Raw genomic sequence first — 26,390 nt, 5'->3', positions numbered from 1 at the left:
ACTTTCAACTACTGAAGCTTGGCTTGCAAAAACTGGGTCTGAACGCGTATGTTGCCTTCTTAAAACTGGAGGCTTACTTTGTTAGGATGAAATTAAAGACTATTTACTAACTATACTACTGTCTTTCCCATGCAGGACTTGTCAGAAATAAGAAAGGAGATCTCCTAGTTGCAGTGGCATTTGATTCTGGTATTGTCGAAGCATTGCTTTGAGACGTCAGATAGATGAGCCTTCTTTGGGCAAATCCAGAATTTTTTTAGGGAAGCAAAGGTTCCTTCTGTTTTATTCTATATATGATCTTGGCGGACTCTTGGCCCCAATAACAGAATTGTCATTGGCCCTTAAGATTAGCTCTTTATAATTTTGTATGCATAATCCCACCCATCCATTTGGAACCCAAGTAAACTTTGATGAATTCATGTGTGGATTGTTATTTTTCTTTTCCTGGAGTAACCAAGGAAACTTCCATGCCCAAATTTTCTTCGTGTCAATTAAATAGTGTGTGAATAGAGAGGTTTGAAACATGATCACTTTTAAACAGCAAATCATACACCTTCATTTACAAATCAGTGAAATCACACATATTGGGTAAATCGAATGTTTTAGACGTGATAGTTTTGTTTGACATGATTTTCAATGTGTACAATTTCTTTTTGTCTAATTAAACACAATTGTGTTAACATATCAGTACATCACAGGATTCACAGCATTCTGATCTTCAAAGTGAAATTTATTTCACCTTTAGACCAAGAAAGAAAAAACAATACTCTGTGGCAAACCAATGACCGAGGCACATGAGCACAACACAACACTAAAGATATGGCTATTCTTTTCTTTGAAAATTGTTGATTATAACCAAAGTTTATAAAGGGTTCCCAAATAAAAAAACATGCTAGTGCCTTGACTACGTTCTAATATGGTTAATCTTTCATTAACAAAGGGTTCCCAAATAAAAAACATGCTAGTGCCTTGACTACGTTCTAATATGGTTAATCTTTCATTAACCTTGGCAACTACATATAAATTAATACCACTAAGAAAGTTGGAATGCTTTTCTGTTAAGCAACCACTCTAAATCCAACTACCTTGAAATTTCCTCTTAGAAAGCTCATTCCAACCTATTATTAGTAAACTATAGACCCAGAACGATCAACACAGACGCCACTGCATATATAACATTTGACAGTTTCGATCCCACTGAACAAGAAGAACACATATTATATTCCAAGTAGATCAAAAGTAACTTTCGAACTTTGCACGGATATGCCAAAAACAAGTGAAAAAAAAAAAAAAACATACACACACGCATTTTCCATTGAATCTGATGAGAGGCATCTGGACTCTGGAACTTCAAAATAATCCCATGCTAACATATTAGTCTAAGAATACAACACTGCACATAAAATGCAAACAGTAAAAATAAGTAAAATGTGTTGGAATTAATGCTTTCCTGTCAATCTGGGAAGCTCCAGCAAAGTTCGTGAAGTGAGTTCACCACGAGGAAAAGTCAGAAGTTCGCTGCGAAGTAGTATTCGCGAATAACAGTTCGCTGAGTAATTAAGTCTGTTCGCTGCACAAAACGCTGCGGTGAAAGATATTTTACAGCCACTTGCATTACTGTTTACTCCACTCAAATTTAAGCAAGATATTTTGTATTTAAAGTACTTTTAATCTAGTTTAGTATGCTTTCATTCTAGATATTTTGTAGGTTAATCTTGGACCCTATATAAGGGAAGAGATGGTTGATGTAAAGAAAAGAACAAGTTCAGAAACTCAAGTACACAAGTTTGCTGAGTTAAGTTGATCTGTTCATGCTTCATTTGCTACTGCAAATTAATCAAATCAACAAAGTTGTGGTTTCGATTATATTTTGTTCAAATACAAAGTAGAAGCTATAAAAATATTCAACATGATATCAGAGCTCTGTTGATCAATATCAACTGGGTCGTATCATCTGTTAGATAAAAAAAAAATCAAACACAAGTTACTGATCTAATATGGCTAGTTCAAGCAACTTATCATAAATCAGAGTTCCAATCTTTAATGGAGAGAACTTTGACTTTTGGATGATCAAGATGAGAACCATGTTCATCTCACATGAACTATGGAGTTATGTGGATGAAGGCTATACAGTTCCTGAAATTGAAAACATGTCTAATGCTCAGAAATTGGAGCTGAAGACAAACATAAAGAAAGATGCAAAAGCTCTAGGTATACTGCAAAACTCAGTCTCAGATGAGATCTTTCCGAGAATCTTAAATGAAGAAACAGCCAAAGTAGCTTGGGATGTTCGGCTGCTTGAGTTCAAAGACTTAGAAAAGGTTAGGGCTGTTAAACTTCAATCTTTGAGAAGAGATTTTGAGTATACTGGAATGAATGAAACTGAGCTGCCAAATGATTATAGTACTAGACTGACTGATATTGTAAATCAAATGAAAACCTATGGTGAGTCCATTATAGAGAAGAGAATAGTCCAGAAGATCCTAATGAGTCTAAATAGAAAATTTGATGCTATAATCTATATTATAGAGGAGACTAGGGATATGGAAACTCTTGGTGTACAAGATGTCACTGGGACACTTAAGGCTTTTGATTAGAGGTTAATGAGTCATGATGAACCATCCAAAAAAGCTTTTCAAACACTGAGTCTTAGCTCAAATCAGAAGAATGATGAGCCATCTAGTTCTAATTCAAATAAGGGAAACCAAAAGATGAAGAAGAACTGGAAAAACAAAGGCAAAAAGTGGGAAGGCAAATCGGCAAATCAGATCAGTTAGTGAAGAAAAATAATGAAGGAAGTAGCAGCTCCAGTTATTCAAAGTGTTCTATTTGCTCAAAAATGCACAATGGTGAATGTTGGTTTAAAGGAAAACCAAAGTGTACAAATTGTCATAGGTTTGGTCATGTCAAGAAGGATTGCAACTACAAAGGCAATCAACAAGCGAACAACATTGAAGAACAGTGTGATACCAACATGTTCTCTGTCAACTATGCTGCAACTACACAAGTGAGTGAGAATGTGTGGCTTGTTGATAGTGCTTGCAGTAATCATATGACTGCGAATGCTAATCTTCTGTATGATATTGACTACAACAGCATCACTAAAGTGAAGATGGGAAATGGAATGTTGGTTGACACAAAAGGCAAAGGAAGTATTGTGGTGGAAACCAAAAATGGAAAAATGTTCATTAGAGATGTAATGTTAGTTCTACATCTTGATTCAAATCTGCTAAGTGTTGATCTTCGAGAGAGGGAGCAGTAAGAAGCTGATGGTAGAAGTTGAGATGAAGAGGAACAAAAGTTTTCCTTTGACTCTCAAGTATGCAACCGAGAGTGCAAGAAAAATGGAGCTACAGGATGATCCTTGGCTCTGGCATCGAAGACTTGGACATTTGAATTTTCAAGGTCTCAAGCAACTGCATCAAAATGAAATGGTGCAGGGATTGCCGAAAATCAAAGAAGTTACTGAAGTATGTGAAGGATGTGCACTTGGAAAGCAGCACATTATCTCATTTCCAAAAGGGAGAGGATGGAGAGCCAAAGGTCCATGTTGTCAATTTTAATTTAGTACTCGCAAGTACACGAATCAATTGTAGAATAGAGGTGCAAGCACGAGGTCATTCCCTCAAGGACTGATTGAGACAATTTCGTTATGACAAATGTGCTATACTTAAGTGAAACAAACTTATTTTTATGATGATTGAGTTTTAAACAGAAAATTAAAGAAAGAAAAACTAAAATTAAAGACAAGAATGAGCAATGAGATTCTTTAGAGTTTAAGAATAGATTATAAAGATGCTAAAGCATTGAATCCACCACCTAATACTTCTATCCGATTCTCTAGTTGATAACAATTGAATTCCCTAGAAATTATGCTAAAGATTTTTTTACATAAGCCTTACCCTTTAACCTAGTATAGTTATATCTTTACCCTATTCGACATTTACAATAACACTCCCCCATACTTTCTTACAAAAGTACCTTGAACAATAATGAATCTCTAAGAATTTGTGCTCCACTAACTCCGTAGAATAGGGTAAAGATATAACTATACTAGGTTAAAGGATAAGGAATTTGTGGTTGACCAAAGAAAAGGCTTAATGTAGGCTCAAAGGGGTTTATCTAGGGGGTTGCACAACTTGTGTGCATAAAGGGACACATGCTTTATTTGGCTATGGTGGTGAATCCTAGTGCCTTTATCCTTTCCCATCCATCATGCAATTCAACCATACGCTTCAAGAGGCTTTGGGGCAAGTTCTAGCATTTGTCCTTGTATAAAATATGCAAGTCGAATCCGAGTCTCATCCAAGATGAATAAAAGATGAGATCATGCAAAATCCACGTCAAGAAAATAGGATGATCTATTCTAATTCACTCAGAAAAGAAAAGCACATATATAAGCTCAAATTCTCACAAGGGTTAAAATCAAGTTTAACTCATCCTAGCATGCATCAATCAAATTTCAATCATTACACCAATCTAACCATCAATGCAAGACAAGCTGAGCACAATGGTCATAAAAATCTATTAACAATTACTTAAAATCATGAATCAATACATGCTTGCTATCATCTTAAGACCATAATATTATCCGTTAGAAGCTCATGCTCATCATAGTATTTGGAAGAACCCTAAGACTTAGACTAACCAACAAACTCAAAACCCAATGAAAAACACAATTTTTTTATTTATTATTATCTTTTTTTTTTTTGAATAAAATAAAACAAAACACCAAACACATACCTAAAATAAAATAAAAATACGAAATCCCACCCCCAAACTTAAATTGAGCATTGTCCGCAATGTGAAGAGCAAATCAGCAGCAGGATTGAAGTGCATACTGCAATCCCAGAATATAAAACAGCAGTAAAGCAATAAAAGTAAGGGGACAGACACGACCAAAACAACTAACAGAGGAAAAAGAACTACGAAAATAGAAGAAAAGAGTTAGGAAACGTCCCTGGTATGAAGGTAGCAGATGTAAGCATGATTAGAAGCCTCCTTCTTACTGAACATACACTCATCTTCTTCCAAGAATCATTGGGTTGCCTCCCAACAAGCGCTAAGTTTTATGTCTTCAGCCAGACCAAGTTTAAGCTCATTAATTTGGAGGATCAGTGAAGGAAACATGCTGCTCATTGGTGTCAAAAGATGTCTCCAAGTAAGGTTTGAGACGTTGACCATTCACTTTGAAGATAGAGTTGTTCCTCAAGTTCTTAATTTCAATTGCTCCATGGGGCTTTGTGACCAGAAAAGGACCCATCCATCGAGATTTCAACTTCCCTGGAAAGAGTCTCAGCCGAGAGTTATATAGCAGCACCTTTTGGTTTGGCTCGAATGTCTTTTGACGAATGACTTTATCATGAAACCTCTTGGTGCGCTCCTTGTAAATTTTTGCATTCTCATAAGACTCATTACGAATTTCCTCCATCTCATTCAGCTGCAATGCTCTCTGTTCACCGGCTGCATGCATGTCAAAATTGTAGTGCTTGATTGCCCAATAAGCTCGGTGCTCCAACTCCACCGGAAGATGACAAGCCTTCCCAAAAACTAAGCGATATGGCGACATGCCGATTGGAGTTTTATAGGCTGTCCTATACGCCCATAGAGCATCATTCAAACGTTGAGACCAATCTTTCCTATCCGGGCGAACTGTTTTCTCCAAAATATTTTAAATTTCCCGGTTGGAAATCTCAACTTGACCACTAGTTTGAGGGTGGTAAGGTGTAGCCACTTTGTGAGTGATGGAATACTTCTTCATAAGTGATGCAAATGGCTTGTTGCAAAAGTGTAGTCCTCCATCGCTTATAATGGCTCTAGGAGTGCCAAAACGAGCAAAAATATTGTCTTTGAGAAAGGAGAGTACCACCTTGTGATCATTAGTCTTGCAAGCAATTGCTTCAACCCACTTTGATACATAATCCACTGCCACCAATATGTAGAGATTGCCAAAGGATTGAGGGAAAGGTCCCATGAAGTCTATTCCCCAAACATCAAATAATTCAACCACCAAAATATTACTCAAAGGCATCATGTCACGTTTAGATATATTACCCATTCGTTGGCAGCGATCACATGAAGAACAAAATTCAAAAGCATCCTTGAATAATGTTGGCCAATAAAAGCCACTTTGAAGAACTTTAGCTGCTGTTTTCTTGGCTCCAAAATGCCCACCACAAGCATAACTATGGCAGAAACGAAGAATGCTTTGAAACTCACTTTCTGGTACACATCTTCTAACCAATTGATCTGGGCAATATTTGAATAAATATGGTTCATCCCATATATAATGCTTCACTTTAGAAAGAAATTTCTCCCTCTCTTGCTTGCTCCAATGATCTGGAATTTTTTTAGTAACAATAAAGTTCACAATATGAGCAAACCAAGGAGGAGAATCACGTACCATAAACAATTGTTCATCGGGGAAATTTTCATTCAAAGGAAGGCAGTTCACTTCATCATCTTCATGCACCAATCTACTCAAGTGGTCTGCAACCACATTCTCACTTCCTTTTTTATCTTTTATCTCCAAATCAAATTCTTGAAGTAAAAAAACCCAACGGATCAGCCGAGGCTTGGCATCTTTCTTGGCAAGTAAATATTTAAGGGCAGCATGATCAGTGTAGACAATTACTTTGGAACCAATCAAATAAGACCGGAATTTGTCTAGAGCAAACACAACCGCAAGCAACTCTTTCTCAGTGGTAGAATAGTTAAGTTGAGCATCATTTAGAGTCTTTGAAGCATAATAAATAGCATGAGGAAGCCTCTCTATACGCTGCCCCAAAACTGCACCCACCGCATAATCCGATGCATCACACATTAATTCAAACGGTAAGTTCCAATCCGGAGGCTTAATGATAGGAGCTGAAGTTAGGAGGGTCTTGAGCTTGTTAAACGCCTCTAGACATGCTTCATTAAACACAAATTCTGCATCTTTTGCTAATAAATTGCTCAAGGGTCCTGCAATTTTGCTAAAATCCTTCATGAAACGCCGATAAAATCCGGCGTGGCCAAGGAAAAAACGCACTCCCTTTACTGTTGTTGGTGGAGGAAGATTGGTAATTAAATCCACTTTTGCTTTGTCAACTTCAATGCCTTTGCTTGAAACAATATGCCCCAACACAATACCTTGCTTGACCATAAAATGGCACTTCTCCCAGTTTAGCACAAGATTGGTTTCTTGACATCTTTTGAGCACTAGAGCTAAATGAAGAAAACAATCATCAAAAGAAGAACCAAAAACAGATAAGTCGTCCATAAATACCTCAATAAATCGCTCCACCATGTCGGAGAAAATACTCATCATACACCGTTGGAAGGTACGTAGCTGGTGCATTACACAATCCAAAAGGCATTCTCCGGTAAGCAAAAGTACCAAAAGGGCAAGTAAATGTAGTCTTTTCTTGGTCCTCCGGTGCAATAGGAATTTGATTATACCCTGAATAGCCGTCAAGGAAACAATAATAACTATGACCCGCCAATCGCTCAAGCATTTGATCAATGAAAGGTAATGGGAAGTGATCTTTGCGTGTGGCAGTGTTGAGCTTTCGGTAGTCAATACATACTCTCCAACCCGTAGTCATCCTTGTAGGCACTAATTCATCTTTTTCATTCTTCACAACGGTTATTCCTGACTTTTTAGGCACCACTTGAACTGGGCTCACCCATTGGCTATCTGAAATTGGATATATAACTCCAACATCTAGAAGCTTCAAAATTTCAGCACGCACAACTTCTTTTATTGGTGGATTCAAACGCCTTTGTGCATCTCGTGTTGGCTTCACATTGTCTTCAAGATGGATTCGGTGCATACACATTGTAGGACTTATACCTTTAATATCTGCAATTGTCCATCCAATCGCTGTTTTGTGAGCTTGAAGAACTTGCAACAACTTCTTTTCATCTTCTTCACAAAGGTCCGAAGCAATAATCACTGGAAGTGTCTCACTTTCACCCAAAAATACATATTTCAAGTGTTGTGGCAGTGGCTTGAGCTCTAACTTCGGTGCTTGCTGAATGGAAGGCACAACTTTATTTATGGACAGAGGTAAAGACTCAAATTGGTTCCACTTTCTTGATTCAAAAACCGGTGCAGCATTAAGAAGCTTCTCTAACTCATCAACCTCTTTCTTGGCATCAAAATCCATTCCAGATTGTGTCAAGCATACTTCAAGGGGATCTTGAGATGAATTCAAAACAAAAGATTCATGAGTAATAGGAGAAATAGAATCAACCATAAAACATTTACCATCATCAGAGGGACGTCGACCCGCTTCAAAAATCTTGTACTCCACTGACATGTCACCAACTGTCATAGATAGAAGTCCATCTTTTACTTTAATTATTATGGTATCAGCAGTAGCCATGAACGCACGACCCAAAATGATTCGTACATCCTCACTTGAATAAGCATCTGGTTCAGTTTCAAGAATGACAAAATCTGCAGGCAATATGAACTTATCAACCTTCACTAACACATCTTCAACAATTCCCTTTGGCCTCTTGACTGATCGGTCTGCAAATTTCAAGGTGATTGATGTTGGTTGCAGGTCACCAAGCTTTAATTTCAAATATAGAGAGTATGGCATCAAGTTAACGCTAGCACCCAAGTCCATCAAAGCACGCTCAAAATAATGATCACCAATTGTGCAAGGGATTGTAAAGCTGCCCGGATCCTTCAACTTTGGAGGGAGTCTTCTTTGAATTACGGCACTGACCTCTTCTGACAACAACACCTTCTCATGATCTTCAAATTTTCTCTTGTTAGTGCATAACTCCTTCAAAAACTTCGCATAAGCTGGGATTTGTTTAATGGCATCAAGCAAAGGAATATTAATCTGCACCTTGCGAAATAGTTCCATAATCTCAGTCAAGTGCCTATCTTTCTTTGGCTTCTGAAGTAATTCTGGATATGGAGGTTTAGGATCAAATTGAGACTCTGTAGTAGGCCTTAAAGTCGTTTCTGGGGTGCTAGAAGTCGCTGGGTTCGAATCAATTCGTTTTCGGGATTGCTGTTGCAGCTTCAATCCTCCTGCAGAATCCTTCTCTGCTGATTCATTAATTTCTGGGACAGCAACAGACTCATCAATCCCCTGTTCAACTTCTTCTTTTTGTTCGACTTCTTGAATAGCTCTTGGACTATGAACTTTAATATCAACTTCTTTACCACTCCTCAACGTGATCACAGCTTTCATAGGCTCATGTTTCTCAAATTGACCCCTTGGATTAGCAAGAGTTTGGCTAGGTAAACGCCCTTGTTCTCTCTCATTCAAGGCAGTGGCAATCTGACCAACTTGAACTTCTAGCTTAGAAATAGCTTGAGATTGAACTTGCTGCTCTTTTTTGGTCTCCTGAATAGCTTGAAGCATCTGAGCATTGGCCTTTTGAAATTCCATCTGATTTTGTGCAAGTTGCTGCATGGTTTCTTCAAGAGATGGTTTCTTTTGTTCAATTGGCCCTTGATAATTTTGCATGGGAGGATTCCTTGGCATCTGCACTTGATTATTATTACTATAAGAGAAATTTGGATGTTGTCTCCAACCTGGATTATAGGTATTTGTAAAAGGATCATTCACAGGCCTTCTATAATTATTCACCATGTTCACTTGCTCATCTTGGAAGAAATTTTCGGGACAAGCCTCTGTGGTATGTGCAATACTTGAACACGAAGCACATGTCTCCCTTGCAGCCTTATTTAACAGAGGAGTAAGGCTCTTCATTTGTCTCGCCAAGGTTGCCACTTGCTCTTCCAACTTAGTGTTTGCACTAACCTCATATAGTCCTCCTCTTTTGGGCACTGATGTATAAGGATCATATTGCTGCGAATTTTCACATATAGTCTCAAAAGCTTGAATTGCCTCTTCTGCCGTCTTTCCCATCAAGCTTCCACCAACTGTAGCATCCACCATACTTCTACTTTGGGAGTTCAAACCTCTGTAGAAAAATTGAGCCTTCTGGGGTTTAGAAAATCCATGGTGAGGACACTTCAAGAACAAATCCTTATAACGCTCCCAACTCTCATAAAAAGGTTCTCCTTCGGGTTGAGAGAAACCAAAAATTTCTGCTTGGAGAGCATTGGTTTTCTTAGCTGGGAAGAATTTCAACAAGAACTTTTTAACCAAATCATCCCAAGTATTGATGGAACCAGGGGGAAGAGAGCTTAGCCACTTTCTTGCCTTGTCCTTCAATGAAAAAGGGAAAAGCCTTAAACGGATCTGCTCATCTGATATCTCATACCGAAAAGTTCCACATATGTCTTTGAATTCCTCCACATGGAGATAAGGGTCTTCATTCGTCTTCCCATAAAAGTTAGGCAAGCTCTGGATTGTTGCTGGTCTAATCTCAAAACGCACTCCTGCAGGAATAGGAGCTACAACAATACAAGATGATGTTGTGAGTGCAGTAGGAGCCGTGAACTCCTTCAATGCTTTTGTTTCATCTTCTGCCATTGGAACCGCAACTTGTACTTGAGTTCTTGCTTGCCTTAAAAGTCTTCTACGAGTTCGTTCAATCTCCGGATCGTATACAATGAGATCTAAAGTCTGGGATCGACGACCTTGCATAAACAAAATTCAAACCTACAAGAAAAACAAACAAAAAATAAGTAAAAGAAAAGAAAAACTAAAAACTATACAAAAATTAAGTATGGCACAACTGACAAATCAAATTGAATTAAATCAGTCCCCGGCAACGGCGCCAAAAACTTGTTGTCAATTTTAATTTAGTACTCGCAAGTGCACAAATCAATTGTAGAATAGAGGTGCAAGCACGAGGTCATTCCCTCAAGGACTGATTGAGACAATTTCGTTATGACAAATGTGCTATACTTAAGTGAAACAAACTTATTTTTATGATGATTGAGTTTTAAACAGAAAATTAAAGAAAGAAAAACTAAAATTAAAGACATGCAAGAATGAGCAATGAGATTCTTTAGAGTTTAAGAATAGATTATAAAGATGCTAAAGCATTGAATCCACCACCTAATACTTCTATCCGATTCTCTAGTTGATAACAATTGAATTCCCTAGAAATTATGCTAAAGATTTCCGTACATAAGCCTTATTGATCCCAGACATATGCCAAAGTTCTTCTAACCTATGAATTCCAACTTATTGATCCTGTATAGAACTCAAGTAGCCAAACTATAATTTACTCCACTTAATGATCAGGTTCAAGCAAACATGTTCAACTCCATTAAGCACAAAAGAACTAGGAAATCATGCAAACAAGAATATCGACTATGATCAAGCACTTGTATTCTTAATTCACAACTCTTTAATCACAAGATTGAATTATCTTTTGGCACCCTAGAAAACATCTACTCATTGATCAAGCATCATGTTCTCCAACCAAATAACTCATAAACAAAACCTAGGTCTTATTGATCCCGAGCAAAGATTTTGAATAAAAGTTCTATTGAAACGGTGATTAAGAGTTTAACATAGAAATCCAGAAATTCAATAGCAAACCAACTAAAGAAATAGAATAGTCATACTAGGGGCTTCATCTCAGCCCTAGCCTAGAAGTTTAGCAATCCATAACTATGAAAAACATGACTAGAATCAAAGAAAACATGAAACAAACAATGGAAGAATTGAGGAACTCGGGTCCAGCGATGGTAAGAGCTTCTCTTCTCCTTGTTCTCTGCAGAATATGCTGTCTCTTCTGCCTCTAGGCGTGCTAGGTTTTCTGCCTTGTATGTCTCCCCCAATTCCTACTTGAATTGGGCTTCTTAGGTCTTCTAGTCAAACTTGGAATAGATTTCTTCTCTCCAAAGCAACGCAGGGTTATTAAAGTCAATGCAAGAAATTACTCCAAATATGTCAAACACGTTCAGCCTTGTTCCATTCAAGTGCTAAGAACAACGGACTTGGGCCTCACAAGTCAGATTCCGAAAATCGTCAGAATCTGCCTTTCTGAACTAGGTTCACTTAAACCATCATAACTTCCTCCACAAGAATGCGAATCCACTTCCGTAAAATTCCTCAGAAAGCTAACATCCGTATCTTTCCAGTAGTATAAGGCTCGCCTGCTAATTCCTTCTGAGAAGGTACATTTTAATCCATGAAGTTGATGCACAGCAGAGACAATTCTGGACGCTCAGGATAGCAAGCATCCTTTCAATCCCGCGTTTGACTTTAAGCTCCAAATCTTTCTTTTCTCCAATTTAACCTACAAAACAAAAACACAAAGTAAATGACTCAAAAATGATAAGAACTAAGCCTAGAATCCTACATTTAAGGGTATAAAAATATTTGAAATTATGAACCTATCAGTCCACTTGAGTTAGTTCATTCTGATCTGTGTGGTCCAATAAAGACCATAACTGAAGCTGGAAATAGATACTTTCTGAAGTTCATTGATGATTATTCAAGAATGACTTGGGTTTATTTCTTGAGGTAGAAGTCTGATGTGTTCTTTGTATTCAAGAAGTTTCAAGCAATGGTTGAGAGACAATCTGATCTCAAGATCAAAGTATTGAGAACAGACAGAGGAGGTGAATATACATCAAATGAGTTTGAGAATTTCTGTGCAAACATTGGTTTGGAAAGACAACTCACAGTAAGCTATACACTGCAGCAAAATAGGGTAGCTAGTATATGGCATCGAGTGTGTTCACTATAAGGTGTACTTGGTGTCTGCTGGGATAGCCTTTTGTTTTGCATGTAGTGGCATGCAATCATATAATGGAGAAAGGTGAGACATGGCGATATTGTATAATGGAGAGAAGACATGGTGATATAGTATCGTGTAATGGAGAAATAAAACATGGCGATATCATGTAATGGAGATAAAACATGGCAATGTCGTATAATAGAGAGAAAACATGGCGATATTGTGTGTTGGAGAAAGATAACTCTTGTTGATATCATATAATACAGAGATAACACATGGCGATATCGCGTATTGGAGAAAGATAACTCATGCCGATATCATATAATAGAGAGATAACACATGGCGATATCGCGTATAAAGGAGAGCGTGCCGTAATAATGCTTGTGGTGATATTGCGTGTTTTACTGGATAGTGCTAGGCTACGTCACCATAACCATGCTTGTAGTGGTGTTTAGTGTTGGCTATTTCATCTTGATCGCATTTAGCCTAGCACTAGTTTTTATTACAATAGGAGATTTGGCTAAGAGGATAAAAACTTTGGGTAGGCATTGGAAGAAAAAGCTTGTTACAAAGATTTCTGCTTTGAAATATTTTCAAATATGATAGTGAAAATTTTGGTTATTTTTGTGAGGACTCTTGCTTTGATATGGAAGGGTACAACTTGGAAAGGAGACTTACGACAAGAACTAATTTTTTTTGACATTAGGCTAATCAGGTTACAAGGCTGAATATTATGACTGCTGCAAATGAGATCTTGAGTATTGCAGTGGAAACCTTGGTTCTTGAATGAATGTTTTTGTTTGTGAAACACTTGCAGCAATTGTTTTGGTATTGCATAACCTTATTTGGCTAAGATGAAAACCTTTTTCTCTAGAAATGTTCAATGGTTTGAAGAAGGGTTGGAGTAAATGGTCTTAACTGCAGTGAATAAGGGCTTGAACATGAGTGGGAATAGATGGTTGCTTTAGCTCTAGTTTTGAATGCTTCTTCTAAAGAGGACTTGAATGTGGTGACCATAAATAGAAGAAAAATTCATTCTGGCATGAACATAAATTGATTATTGTGGTGATAAATGACTGAACCTCCATCTGGATTTATTCAGAAAAGGCATGTATCTATAGACCACAAGCATGTTTGCTTGTCTATATATATTGAGTATAACAGATCACTACACCAATTTTTCAATCAGACGACAGTTTTTCACTGTCGTCTGATTATAGGGTCTGCTGTTGTCTATCTCAATGCCGTCTGATACATGAATCAGACAATACCACAAAACTGTCGTCTGATAAAGTTTAGTACAACAGCAGCTACTATCCTGTCTGTTGTCTGAATAACAAGAAGAACAACAGCAATTGGTACCTTAACTCTTGTGCAAAGTAATCTTAGTTGGCAGATCCTAGAAGAATGTTGACGTATAAAGAACATTTAGAGAACATTGTTTTGTAAAAAAACTGTTGTCTGAAGGAAGCTTGTAGATCAGCAAAGTAATTGAATACTATTGACTGACTTCGAACAAGACAACAGGAAAACTATTAAAGCTATTGTGTGTCATTGCTTCAGACAACAGTTTTTCTTTCTTTTTTCTTTATGTTCATTTGTTAGACAATAGTTTTTTATTGTATTGAATTGACTGAGATAGGAGAGAAGACGTACATTCTGTACAATTAAACAACACATCCTTGATTCCAAAAACCATTTCATTCCATCAGCAGTATTCATCCCAACATTTACACATGAATTAACCTTGCCCAAGTGCCTATATTTATTTCATTAGCTTAACAAGCTTTCAAGTTTCAAGAGCTTTACATGATAAATAAAAAAGAATACAATTTGCTCGATCTCCCAAGATAGTTGTAAGCAAAATCACTGCAAGGTTGAAGCCCGTTCCTTTAGTATTGTACCACTAAGATAGTTGTAAGCAAAATCACTGCAAGGAAAGAAAAGTAGATGCAATTAATAAACTGTCAAGGTATTGAGAGCATCATGATCAAATACTAAAGAACTTATAAAAGTAGATTGACACAAGTCAATCAAATAGTTTACGTACACTCGGGACTGATAAACTGGGGAAATCATATAAAAAAAAAACACAAAAGCCCTTGATCGTAAAATGCTTATCAGTTTGTGCTAGCTGCCTGGCCATTTTGATAACCAGCCAGGAAGTGATAAGCTTCCTGGCCAGGTGCAAGCTTTGATACAGAAGGGATAACACCAGAACTGCTTGAACAGAATGGGCAAAAAGGGCAGTCTTTTTACACATTAGGAAACATAAGAAACATGAAAAGAAGCAAGTGGTGGTGTGGATTTCATCTTACATCATCCTATAAAAAGTATGACTTTCTTTAGAAGGATAAAACCAATAACCAACCTTTGGAAGATAATTATCAATTATACGGTAGAGGAAAACACTATGCCAGCACAGAAAATAGATCCAAAGCATGACGGAAACAAACAACTGCATACAAGGTTCTATTACCTGTCAAAAGTTGCAAGGACTGCAGTAGCTGGCAACTTGAATAGATTTGAGCTACCAGAGCTTCCAGTTTGAAACAATGGGTCAACACCTTCAGAAGAAAGAATGACTCCTACCATCTCCTGACTCCTACCATCTCCTGGCACCAACAAATCTCCACAACCCTTAATGGTATCTTATGGTGCAAATAAAAGAAGCACAGAATCACCAAACACTAAAAGCCTGAAAATTTTCAACCTCCTAATGCAAATCAGGCAGTGCATCCAAAATAAAACTCTAGTGCTCTAAAAGAGAATGAATAACTGTACCTTGCAGATAGGGGAAGGCCTCTTCGGGCAAATATAACACGTCTGGACAAGACAGCTAGTGCTTCTTTAGTTGCATTTGAATCTGAGAATGCATTGCCACATAAAACAAGTGAAGAACACTCAATATCCATTGCCACATAAGACAGCTACAAACTTCTGCCTCGCTTTGGATTGCAGGAAGATGCCTAGAGAAGGCGGCCTTCAAGCCCTCTGAAGAGTCAAAAAATTACCCCCACTCCTCCCATGCCATTCTCTCTAGCATAGGCACCATCAATATTCAATTTAAGACAGCTTCTTGGTGGAGCACCCCACTGCACTACCCTGGCATGACTGTGATTAATCTTAGTATCACTGCATTCATTAGGATTCACAAAGATTTGTTCAGTGTTTCTGTTACGTCTGAGTTTTAGCTATGAGACATGAAAGCTTAATCCTGAGACAATCTGGATGACAGAACCATTTCTCTTTCGGAACTTCCTGGAGAGGAAATGTTTGTACATTTACAAATAGATAAACTGACCAGCCAGAAAGAGAGCATTTTAAGAAGCAAAAATTTCAAAGTCAATATTTAGGAAGGTCAAGATCAGTAGGCAATCATAGTACCTGATCACATAAAATAACTGTGCCAGGACCAAAACCCTCGTTTTTGAACTCATGGCCTCTGTAGACATCAAAATCAATCGTATATGTTAGTGTAAACGCAAGAAATCTAAGCAAATCATGATAAAATCCTTGGCGATCAACCCATATCAGAAACAATCAAAACTTGGTAATCCAACTATACTAAGCAATAGAAAACAAATCAAAAAATGAAATCTGAACCCAAAAACAACACAAGATAACGACAGACATAAACCCAGAACAAGAACAATCATATAGAAATGACACCCAACAAAGAGCACACAAGCAATCATAAGATTAGCCCAAATTTAGAGGTTAACAAACTATAAAGCATAAATTTTTAATACCCAGAAAGCGATTTCAGTTTGGAACCGAATCCGATCAAGAACCCAGAACAGCAACAGGTCGAGAATTCAAGAATCAATAATGGGTATTGAGAAGAATAGGAGACCAAAGCATCTGAAACAAGAACTAGCTTTTTCTCCTCTGTCGGCACATTAAAAGTAAATTTAGGTAGGCAAGCACCAAATTGAGGTGATAATATAAGAGAGATAGGAAAAAAGAAAAAATGAAATAGCAGATTGCAAATTTACAATCAATGCCCACTAACTAGAACCCAAAATTCAGTGACAAAATCAAAGACCCTTTCAAATTTTATCAAATGAGCAATTGGAATCGAGAACCATACCGAGTGAGTGATCTGGTGGATGAGGAGAGAAGGCGAGCTCGAAAGAGAGAAGGGTGAGAGCACCGTTGTTCGGCGACGGTGAGCTGGGTTTTGTTCGGCTACAGTGGGTTGGGGTTTGTTCTTCAACCCCCGCGATACGGTTTGGTGGTGGTGGTGACGAACGCCAATGGCCGGAGGCTGGCGTTGGAGTTGCAGCGACGGAAGCGGTACATGGAGTGAGGCTCGGGCATGAGGAAGAGTGAGAGAGGGAGAAAAAAAATTAGGAAGGCTGCTGCTGAGAAAGAAAGAAAGAAAGAAAGAGAGATGGCTGACAGTATTGAGGGATGAGAGAGAGAGAGAGATGGCTGAGAGCGGGACTGAATATTTTGAGCTGGAGGCGGGAGGTGGGTGTTTTGCTCGATCGAATGGAGAGGGAAAGAGTTGAAAGTGTTAAAGTATATGTCAAACCCTAACTCTAAAAGTCAGCTATTGTATCAAAAAAAAAAATTACTCTAAAACTCAGACGACATCAAATAAGGTATATTGTCTGAAACTAATCTGACAACAGACAAACTAAAAAGCATTGTGTGAACTACTCAAATCAGACAACATCTTTCAGCAGGCATTGACTTAAAAAATATCAGACAACAGACACCTAATAACAGTTGTGTGATTGAAAATAATCAGACAACAGCAAAAAACAACCATTGTATAAATGAACCTTGGACAACATCACATAATAACTGTTGTCTGAATTAATTCATTCATACAACATCATAAAAATAAACCATTGTCTGAAATGCTATTGCACAAGAGCCAAGAAAAAACTGTTGTCGGATTCGAAAACTTAGACGACAAAATATTTCTTGCTCTTGTCTGATTAACTCAGACGACAGTTAAAATGTTTGCTGTCGTCTGATATGTGTTGTCTGATTCTGAAATTGGTGTAGTAGATTAATAAGAGGTTTTGTTAATTGTATAGAACATGATCAAGCATGGCTACAGATCACCTTGATTTTGAAAATGAAAGACTACTTGCTGCAGTGCCTGGCTACCACTATAAATTCCTGTTTCCAGCTTTCATGGTTGAATTCCCAAGTCTTCAACTGAATATGTAATTGTACAAAGTACAACATATTAGCTGGGGAGCCTCTACTAATTGCATCCAACAACAGTTGTGAATAACAAAGCATGCTTGAATTGAAGAACTGCATGATGAATCATTTTTCTGAATCACAACCTAGTCCCCAGCAGAGTCGCCAAAATGTTAGGGTCCTTTTTGAATTAAACATCGACTAGGTCAAAATCAACCCAATAATCCGATTATTGGGAGGACTTTGTGCGTGATTCAGATAATGAATAGGGCTCGATATCGTAAAGCATGGTGTGGGAGCTAGAAACACATTGGGGTTTCTGGGAAAGTTTGAAGGACTGTTTCGAAGGGTAGCCGAGGACTGGGTTTATGCTTGAAAGCTTGAAGGCATGACTGCTATAAGTGTTTCTCAGCTTTCTGGGTTTTTGCTCGATTGTGCTCCTCCCTTTGCACTAGCAAAGCTGCATTTTTTAAAGACTCCACTAGAGGGCTTTGATGTTACAGAACACTTTGATTTCTGGGTAAAGAAAGGTCTTCTATACATAATATCTGCCTTAAATTTAGGAAAGAGATGTTTTCTTGGGAGTTGAGGATTTTGAAGAATGCAGGGGTTGTTGTAGTAGTCAACCTATACTGTAGTAGAAGCCACCACAGTGACAGAAAACAGGGAATGAGGTATATTAGAAGTTGGAGTTCTTTGTTTAAGGAAGAGGGAACGATTCCCTTAACTGGTCACAAGGTTTCTCTTTCAATGACTAATAGAGAGAAAACAATTGTACTTAGGGATTTTGGCTAACTCTCTGTGTATTAGGTTGCTGCAGGGAGAAGGTGAGATATTAGGTTGCTGCGAGGAAGAAGGTGAGTTCAGAACGAAGAAGAAAAAGGGCAGTCGGGCTTTTCTAATATGAGCTTTGGTTTTCAAATGAGAGGCTGGTCCAATTCTCATGTTCACCATTTCGTTCTTGATATAAGTCATTGGGCTTGGATTTTGGGTCCAAGACCGAAATCACCAACAACACTAAATCAATGGACGAGCAGTATATGTTTCCATAACTGTACATACCTCCACTAGTATGGAGGATTTGGTACATCACCAAGCATAAGTAACACCCTCTTAGTGGGCCTACAAGCCATGGTGGGGACCCAACCGCGACATGGATCCAGTAGCCCGATGTCCAAGCTATGCCGTGATAGTCAGAAGCGGCCAAAACCTCGCCGGGAAGCCACCTTCCCGGCCTTGCCAAGTTGCCTCCATAATAGCCTTTGAGGACTAGAAGGGCGACTTTGAGTCCCACATTGGAAAACAAGTGTAAGAGGGGAGGCTCCCTTACTTATAAAAGGGACCTCCACCCACTTAGATCAATACTCCATTACAACTTGCCTTTGTAATCATGTTGGGCCGCAAGGCCCAAACACATATAGTTGAATATTTGAAGTGGATGTAGTTTCCCCCAAAAGTAGGAGATGAACCACTATACTTCCTTGTGTGTACCTCTCTCTCTCTCTCTCTAACGTTAAATAAGACCCTTTGGTTCTAACGTTAACAGTACCCTTCCACACCACACCCACTTCTGCAAGCGCCAAGAGTGTAATTGTGGCTTTGGTCCACATGCGTGACATGATGGTTCGATATGTAACGTTTTGTCTTTCCGAATGTGATTTGCATGTGTGTTTCCTTTTTGGGGTTGAAATGTGCATACGACATGTCTTGTGATTTTTTTGGGTATCAACACAAATATAAAGGCCAGAAACGCAAATGCTCCAAGAATAGGGAAGATTATCATAAACAAGAGTTTATGATCCTTTTTTGGGCTTTGTTTATTGCAGGGTTGCAAAAATCGTGCTTTGCCACACAAGCCCTTGTTCCCTTGCAATGGTTCTTGAGTAACAGCTTGAAATGCTTTGTTGTTGGAAGTGGACCTTCCAAGTCATTGTTGGTTTCAAAACTCATTGGAATGAAACCAGAAAGATTGTTGTGGGATATATTAAGTATCTCTAGACTCTGCATATTACTAATATCTAATGGTATCTGACCTTCAACTACATTGAAACTCAAATCCAGTTGGGACAACTGAATTAACTTCTCCAACTGAAATGGAATTGCTTGACTGAACTTATTGTTGCTCAAATTCAAGTGATTTAACTTGACAAAGTCACCTACAAAGTTTGGAATTGAATTATTGAATTTTTTTGCTGATAGATCAAGATATTCTAGATCAGTCAATGATTTCAACTCTGCAGGGACATGACCTGAAAGTTGATTGCCATCCAACATCAACTTCACTATTGAAGTTAATCCCCCAAACTCCTTTGGAATTGTCCCAACTAAACCATTTGAAGAAAGATCCAGCACACGAATTTGGGTTGCGTTTCCAATCTCAACTGGTATAGAACCAGTAAGTTTGTTTGCAACTATTCGTAAGCTTGTTAAATTTGGGCACAATACCCAATTTGGTGAGATTTCACCATAAGGTTGATTGTTGCTCAAATCTATAAAATTGAGACTTGGATAAACACCAAAGTCTTCAGATATATTGCTTGTCAATTGGTTCCCTTCAAGACGGACTCTGAATAAGCTAGTGCAGGTTTTCAAAAATTTAAGGATTGGACCACTCAGATGATTGGAGAATGCTGAAAAGTATCTGAAAGATCCAGCTCGGCAAATGTTATGTGGCAAATAACCCGAAAATTGGTTTGCATCCTAGGACAATCTTGTAAACTTCTAAATATTTCCTATTTCCATGGAAATAGTTCCAGAAAGATTATTTGAAAACAAAGAGAGAATGGTAAGGTTGGTAAGATTGCCTAATGTTGTCGGAATTGAACCACTGAGCTGATTGGTGCTCAACTGTAGATCCAACAATGATTTCAGGTTTCCTATCTCCTTAGGAATAGTGCCAGAAATATTATTTCCAAAGAGATAGAGAGGTAAGATTGGTCTTCACCGCATGTTATCATAGCTATTGGATCCGACAAATGCAGTCTTTTAGTTGAGAGGTATTGAGAAACTTGCTTCATTGTTGGACGAGATTGAGGACTGGAATTCAGGCACGCAAATGCTACCTTCACAACAGAGACAACTTCTCCTGCAACTTCACGTGTAGGAGGGGAAATGCGTTTGTCCAAAACATCCACAACTGGCATTTGATGGGCTGGTAATGCAGTTGACGATGATGATGATGATGAACACGCCCCCGAAGATAGAGATGAGAGCAGATCTCCAGGATGTCTTCCCATAACTGTCTCCAATGTCACCACTCCAAAGCTATAAACATCACACTTCTCATTCACTTCCATGGTATAAGCAAGCTCTGCTCGGTCAAATCTCAAACAGTCAAATGTCGGCATATAGAGATAATAATGAGTTAATCAAAATAGAGAGCAGAGAAAAACAACATTACCTGGTGCAACATATCCATATGTGCCTGCAAGGGCACTCCAATTAGCCGAGTCTGGATTTAAGAACTTTGCAGTGCCAAAGTCTGAAACACAGGCCTCATATTCATCATCCAGCAAAATGTTCTTACTCGATATGTCCCGATGCACAATCGGTGGGAAACAATCGTGATGCATGTAACACAAGGCATGAGCTACACCTTTAACTATATTCACCCTTTTACTCCACCCCAGTTCTTTGGCTTCCTCATCTTTGCTCAACATTGTGGCCAAACTACCCTTTTTCAGATAATCATACACCAAAAATGAGTGTCGCTTATGTGAACAAAATCCATAAAGCTTCACAATATTTCGGTGACTCATCTCAGTTAGTGCCCTAATTTCATTCAAGAATGCCTTCTGAAGATTCTTGTCATCATCGCATGGCAAATGGAGTTTCTTCACGGCCACTGTGTAAGTGGAAGACAAAGTTGCTTTGTAGACACTTCCCTGTTCTCCCTGCCCTATGCAATACATGGGATCAAAATCTTCTGTTGCCCTTACTATTTCCTCAAACATCTTCTTTCCATCAAACTTTAATATTGAGAAAGAAATTTCTTCGTTCATGTTGGTTTTTTCTCCATGGTGGTGATGTTTCTTTTTCCTTTTTGCTACCAATGCAAATATAAAGGCTAGAAGTGAAAATGCTCCAAGAATAGGGAAGATTATCAAAAATACGAGTTTATGTTCCTTTTTTGGGTTTTGTTTATTGCAGGGTTGCAAAAATCGTGCGTTGCCACACAAGCCCTTGTTCCCTTGCAATGCTTCTTGAGTAGCAGCTTGAAATGCTTTGTTGTTGGGAAGTGGACCTTCCAACTCATTGTAGGATATGTCTACATACGACAACCCGCGCATATTTTCAAAACTTTTTGGAATGAAACTAGAAAGATTGTTGTGGGATATATTAAGTATCTCCAAACTCTGCATATTACTAATATCTGATGGTATCCGACCTTTAACTGCGTTAAAACTCAAATCTAGTTGGGAGAGATGAATTAACTTCCCTAATTGAAATGGAATCGCTTGACTGAACTTGTTGTTGCTCAAATTCAAGTAATTTAACTTGAGAAAGTCACCTACAAAGCTTGGAATTGAATCATTGAATTTGTTTGCTGATAGATCAAGATATTCTAGATCATGCAATGATTTCAACTCTGAAGGGACACGACCTGAAAGTTGATTGCCATCCAACATCAACTTCACCATTGAAGTTAATCCCCCAAACTCCTTTGGAATTGTCCCGACTAAACCATTTGAAGAAAGATCCAGCTCATGAATTTGGGTTGCGCTTCCAATCTCAGATGGTATAGAACCAGTAAGTTTGTTTCCTGCTATTCGTAGGTTTGTTAAATTTGGGCACAATCCCCAATTTGGTGAGATTTCACCATAAAGTTGATTGTTGCTCAAATCTATAAAATTAAGACTTGGATAAACACCAAAGTCTTCAGATATATTGCCTGTCAATTAGTTCCCTTGAAGACGGACTCTAAATAAGCTAGTGCAGGTTTTCAAGGTTTTGGGGATTGGACCACTCAGATGATTATAGGATGTTGAAAAGTATGTCAGTGATCCAGCTCGGCAAATGTTCTGGGGCAAATAACCCGATAATTGGTTTGTACATATTTCCAGTTCTGTGAGCTTCGGGATATTTCCTATCTCTTGAATGGAGCCAGAGAGTTGGTTTTCAAAGAGGAATAAATTCTCCAAGTTAGGCAAATCACATAATGAAGTTGGAATTGAACCACTGAGTTGATTGGTGGCCAAGTCTAGAGTCACCAATGATTTCATGTTTCCCATCTCCATAGGAATAGTTCCAGAAAGGTTATTTGAAAAGAGATAGAGAGTGGTAAGGTTGGTCAGATCCCACAGTGTTGTCGGAATTGAACCACTGAGTTGATTAAAGTCCAACCTTAGATCCACCAATGATTTTAGATTTCCTATCTCCATAGGAATAGTGCCAGAAAGATTATTTGAATATAGATAGAGAATGATAAGGTTGGTCAAATTACCTAATGTTGTAGGAATTGAACCACTGAGTTGATTGGAACCCAAGTGTAAATCCACCAAATATTTCAAGTTTCCCATCTGCATAGGAATAGTGCTAGAAAGATTATTTAAAAAGAGATAGAGGGTGGTAAGGTTGGTCAAATCACCTAATGTTGTCGGGATTGAACCACTGAGTTGATTAGTATCTAATTGTAGATCCACCTATGATTTCAGGTTTTCTATCTCCATAGGAATGGTGCCAGAAATATTATTTCGATAAAGATAGAGAAATGTGAGATTTCGTAGAAGACCAATTTCTGGCGGGATTTTCCCAGAAAATTGATTTCTAGATAGATCAAGATAAATGAGTTTCGAGAGGGAACTAATTCCAGATGGTATGACATCGAAGAGTTTATTTGAGCCGCGGTCTAGATACACAAGATTAGGGAATGACAAGAATGAGAATTCATGTAGCTTACCTTGTATACCAAAATTGGTAAGGTTTATCTTGTTGACACTTCTAGCAGCGTTGCATGAGATACCGGTCCAAATGCAAGGGTTTGCCTTTGCTTTGGGATTGCTGGAAGTATTTGTGGCATTATTTGTACTGGGAAGGTCCATCCATGAGTTGATAGGTTGGGTTTGATTCTGTAAGCTGGCTTTCCATTTCAGAAGGGCTTGCGCTTCAGCAGTTGAACTGGCAGAAGCAAAAGCAAAGTAGTTTTGTGATGAAAGTAGGTGAACATACAAGAAAATAAGGTAATAACAAGATCTTATGGTTATTGTTTTGTTTTTGTCTACACTTGGCGAGGATTAGCTATCTATTTATAGTGCCCTGGTCTCGTGTTCCACATTAATGGGCTACTGTTTCAAGTCAGTCAAGGATCTTCTTTTTGCTTTTTGCTTCTCTTTTCATGATTATAAGATGGGCTGATCTTAGTCAAGTAATTTGACCTTGTGTTTTAACTATTTGGTGTTTTAAGTGTTCTTCAAATGAGCGTGTGGGGTTTATCCACATGAAAAGCCGGTTGACGCGTAACGAGCACTTGGTTGTCTGTTGGTTTTGTAGCTCATGTACTTTCAACTACTGAAGCTTGGCTTGCAAAAACTGGTTTGAACGCGTATGTTGCCTTCTTAAATCTGGAGGCCTACTTTGTTAACATGAAATTGAAGACTATTTACTAGCTATACTACTGTCTTTTTCAGGACTTGTCAGACATAAGAGAGGGAATCTCCTCATTGCAGCTGGCACTTGATTCTGGTATATTGAGGCATTGCTTTGAGAATTGAGAGGGTAAGAGAGATGAGCCTTCCTTGGGGAAACCCAGAATTGTTTTAGTGAAGCAAGGATTCCTTCTGTTTTATTCTAGAAATAAATACTACTTACTCCCTTATAGGGTTTTCCTCCCAATTGGTCCCTGCCGTCAAGCATTCGTCAAAGAATTCGTTGTCTTGCTGACGTGGCCGTCGTTTCCCTCCAAAAAAGTCTATTATAACCTCAATTACTTTTTTGGATTAATTTCAGTCTACCTACTCCAATTTAGGCCAATCTTCATGTTATTCCATGTTCTTCTAATTTCATCAAGAACACCCCTACACTCCTAATTTTAATCAGCCGTGTCAAATTTCCTAAACTCCATCCAAATCTCCGTTAAATGATGACGTGACAGGAGACAAAAGCCTAATTTTTTGCCACCGGACCCACAAGAAGGGCTAAAATGGACAATTTGCCCTCCAAAATAAAATAAACAAAAAATCATCTAAAATGAACCCTAACCCTCTTCCCCTATCTCCCCTTGCGACTCTTCTGCACCCAATTTCAACAACGATAAGTTCTCTCTCTCTCTCTCTCTCTCTCTCTCTCTCTCTCTCTCTCTCTCTCTCTCTCTCTCTCTCTATTTTCAGCAGGACCTTCCTCTCATGATGACTGCTTCTCGAAGCCAATCGGCAACACGTTCTCTTCTCCGACCGACTCCACCGATCACCGATCCACCACTCCTACAGCATTCGCAACCCTTGCGGCCTCCCGGTTATGATTCGCCGCCTCCGAAACAACCCCAACCCCATCTCGCACGCGCCGCACGGATGGGACCGCAGGCATCCCCTCTTCAACTTATGATGGGCCGCCGTCTTTGGAAGGCGGCGATAGCTATGGCATGGATGAGGATCGCCCCACCTTCGTCTAGGGCACCAATATCAGTGTAATGATGTTAAATTGGCCATTATTAGGTTTTTGAAGAATTTTCGGGACCAATCACAGAATTCGGAGAGCGAGCATCGTACAGAAGGGAAGAAGGGAAGTACATTGAGGCCATCAAGAGAATTCTAGAAATGGAAGGTGATTCACTCGATGTGGATGCCCGCAATGTGTTTGATTATGATTCGGATTTGTATGTCAAGATGGCCTGGTACCCACTTGAGTTTCTTGCTATTTTCGACATTGTTTTGATGGAAATGTTGCCCATCATTAAGCCCTTGTTCGAGAAGCATATTCAAACTCGGATTTTCAATCTGAAAACATCAATATCCATGAAAAATCTGCACCCGTCTGGTTAGTTTTATTCACCTTCTTGTTCTTCAATTCAATTCCCTTGTTTTGGTTTTGTGTTTTTTGGTTTGTTGTTAATCATGTATGATGTGGATATGGAGAAATGGACTGATTTGAGTACATAATCTATTTGTAGACATTGAGAGGATGGTTTCAATAAAGGGAATGATTATTCGGTCTAGTTCAATAATACCTGCGATAAGGCCATCTCCAACCCAAAGGGCTAAAAATATTTAGCCCTAAATTCTATACTATTCATTGATGTGACATCAACCGTTTCCAACCCGTCAAGGCTAAATTATAGCCCTAATATATATATATTACTTATAGTAATTGAAATCATTTTTATGATAAAAAAATATTTTTTCGGTTGTATTTTTTTTTTAAGATAATCAAAAATATCTTTAGCTGATTTTGAAATGGAATAAAATTAATTTCAAAATTAAATAAAGCTGATTTCGAAATGAAATAAAGTTGAATTCGGAATGGAATCATACAGTCCCGTTCCCCTGGTCAGATTATGTGGTCAATCACCGTCTGATTGAAATCGGACGGTTGACAACTCTCACCACAGATCTCATCACTTAGCTATCAACCGTCCGATTTCAATCAGACGGTGATTGACCACATAATCCCTG

At 38.4% G+C, this 26,390-nt stretch overlaps 1 protein-coding gene, 1 non-coding gene and 1 pseudogene across 2 annotated transcripts; 1 reads left to right on the top strand and 2 right to left on the bottom strand.

Moving 5' to 3' along the window:
* Window positions 1-5,101: 5,101 nt before the first annotated feature.
* Window positions 5,102-10,451, bottom strand: LOC133744179 (uncharacterized; annotated as a pseudogene).
* Window positions 9,970-10,076, top strand: LOC133707632 (small nucleolar RNA R71). The gene has a single exon (XR_009845241.1). It is a non-coding gene; the product is annotated as a small nucleolar RNA R71 (small nucleolar RNA).
* Window positions 10,452-19,563: 9,112 nt separating the features above from the next.
* On the bottom strand, window positions 19,564-23,825 carry LOC133744178 (MDIS1-interacting receptor like kinase 2-like). Its single transcript, XM_062172323.1, has 5 exons — window positions 23,684-23,825; window positions 22,838-23,410; window positions 21,185-22,675; window positions 20,847-21,094; window positions 19,564-20,484 (listed from the first exon to the last, which is right to left on the bottom strand). The coding sequence occupies exons 1-5, from the start codon at window positions 23,823-23,825 to the stop codon at window positions 19,564-19,566; spliced, it is 3,375 nt and encodes a 1,124-aa protein (XP_062028307.1).
* Window positions 23,826-26,390: the final 2,565 nt, after the last annotated feature.

Source organism: Rosa rugosa, chromosome 4 (assembly GCF_958449725.1).
Source record: "Rosa rugosa chromosome 4, drRosRugo1.1, whole genome shotgun sequence".
Classification (NCBI taxonomy): domain Eukaryota; kingdom Viridiplantae; phylum Streptophyta; class Magnoliopsida; order Rosales; family Rosaceae; genus Rosa; species Rosa rugosa.
This window is presented reverse-complemented; position numbering and strand designations above follow the sequence as displayed.

Coding starts and splice junctions, on each gene's coding strand:
- LOC133744178 (XM_062172323.1), bottom strand. CDS start 23,825: ATGGACCTTCCCAGTACAAATAATGCCACAAATACTTCCAGCAATCCC. Junction 22,676..22,837: donor GCTCACAGAACTGGAAATAT/GTACAAACCAAT, acceptor ACTAATTGACAG/GCAATATATCTGAAGACTTT. Junction 21,095..21,184: donor ATATGGATATGTTGCACCAG/GTAATGTTGTTT, acceptor TTGACCGAGCAG/AGCTTGCTTATACCATGGAA.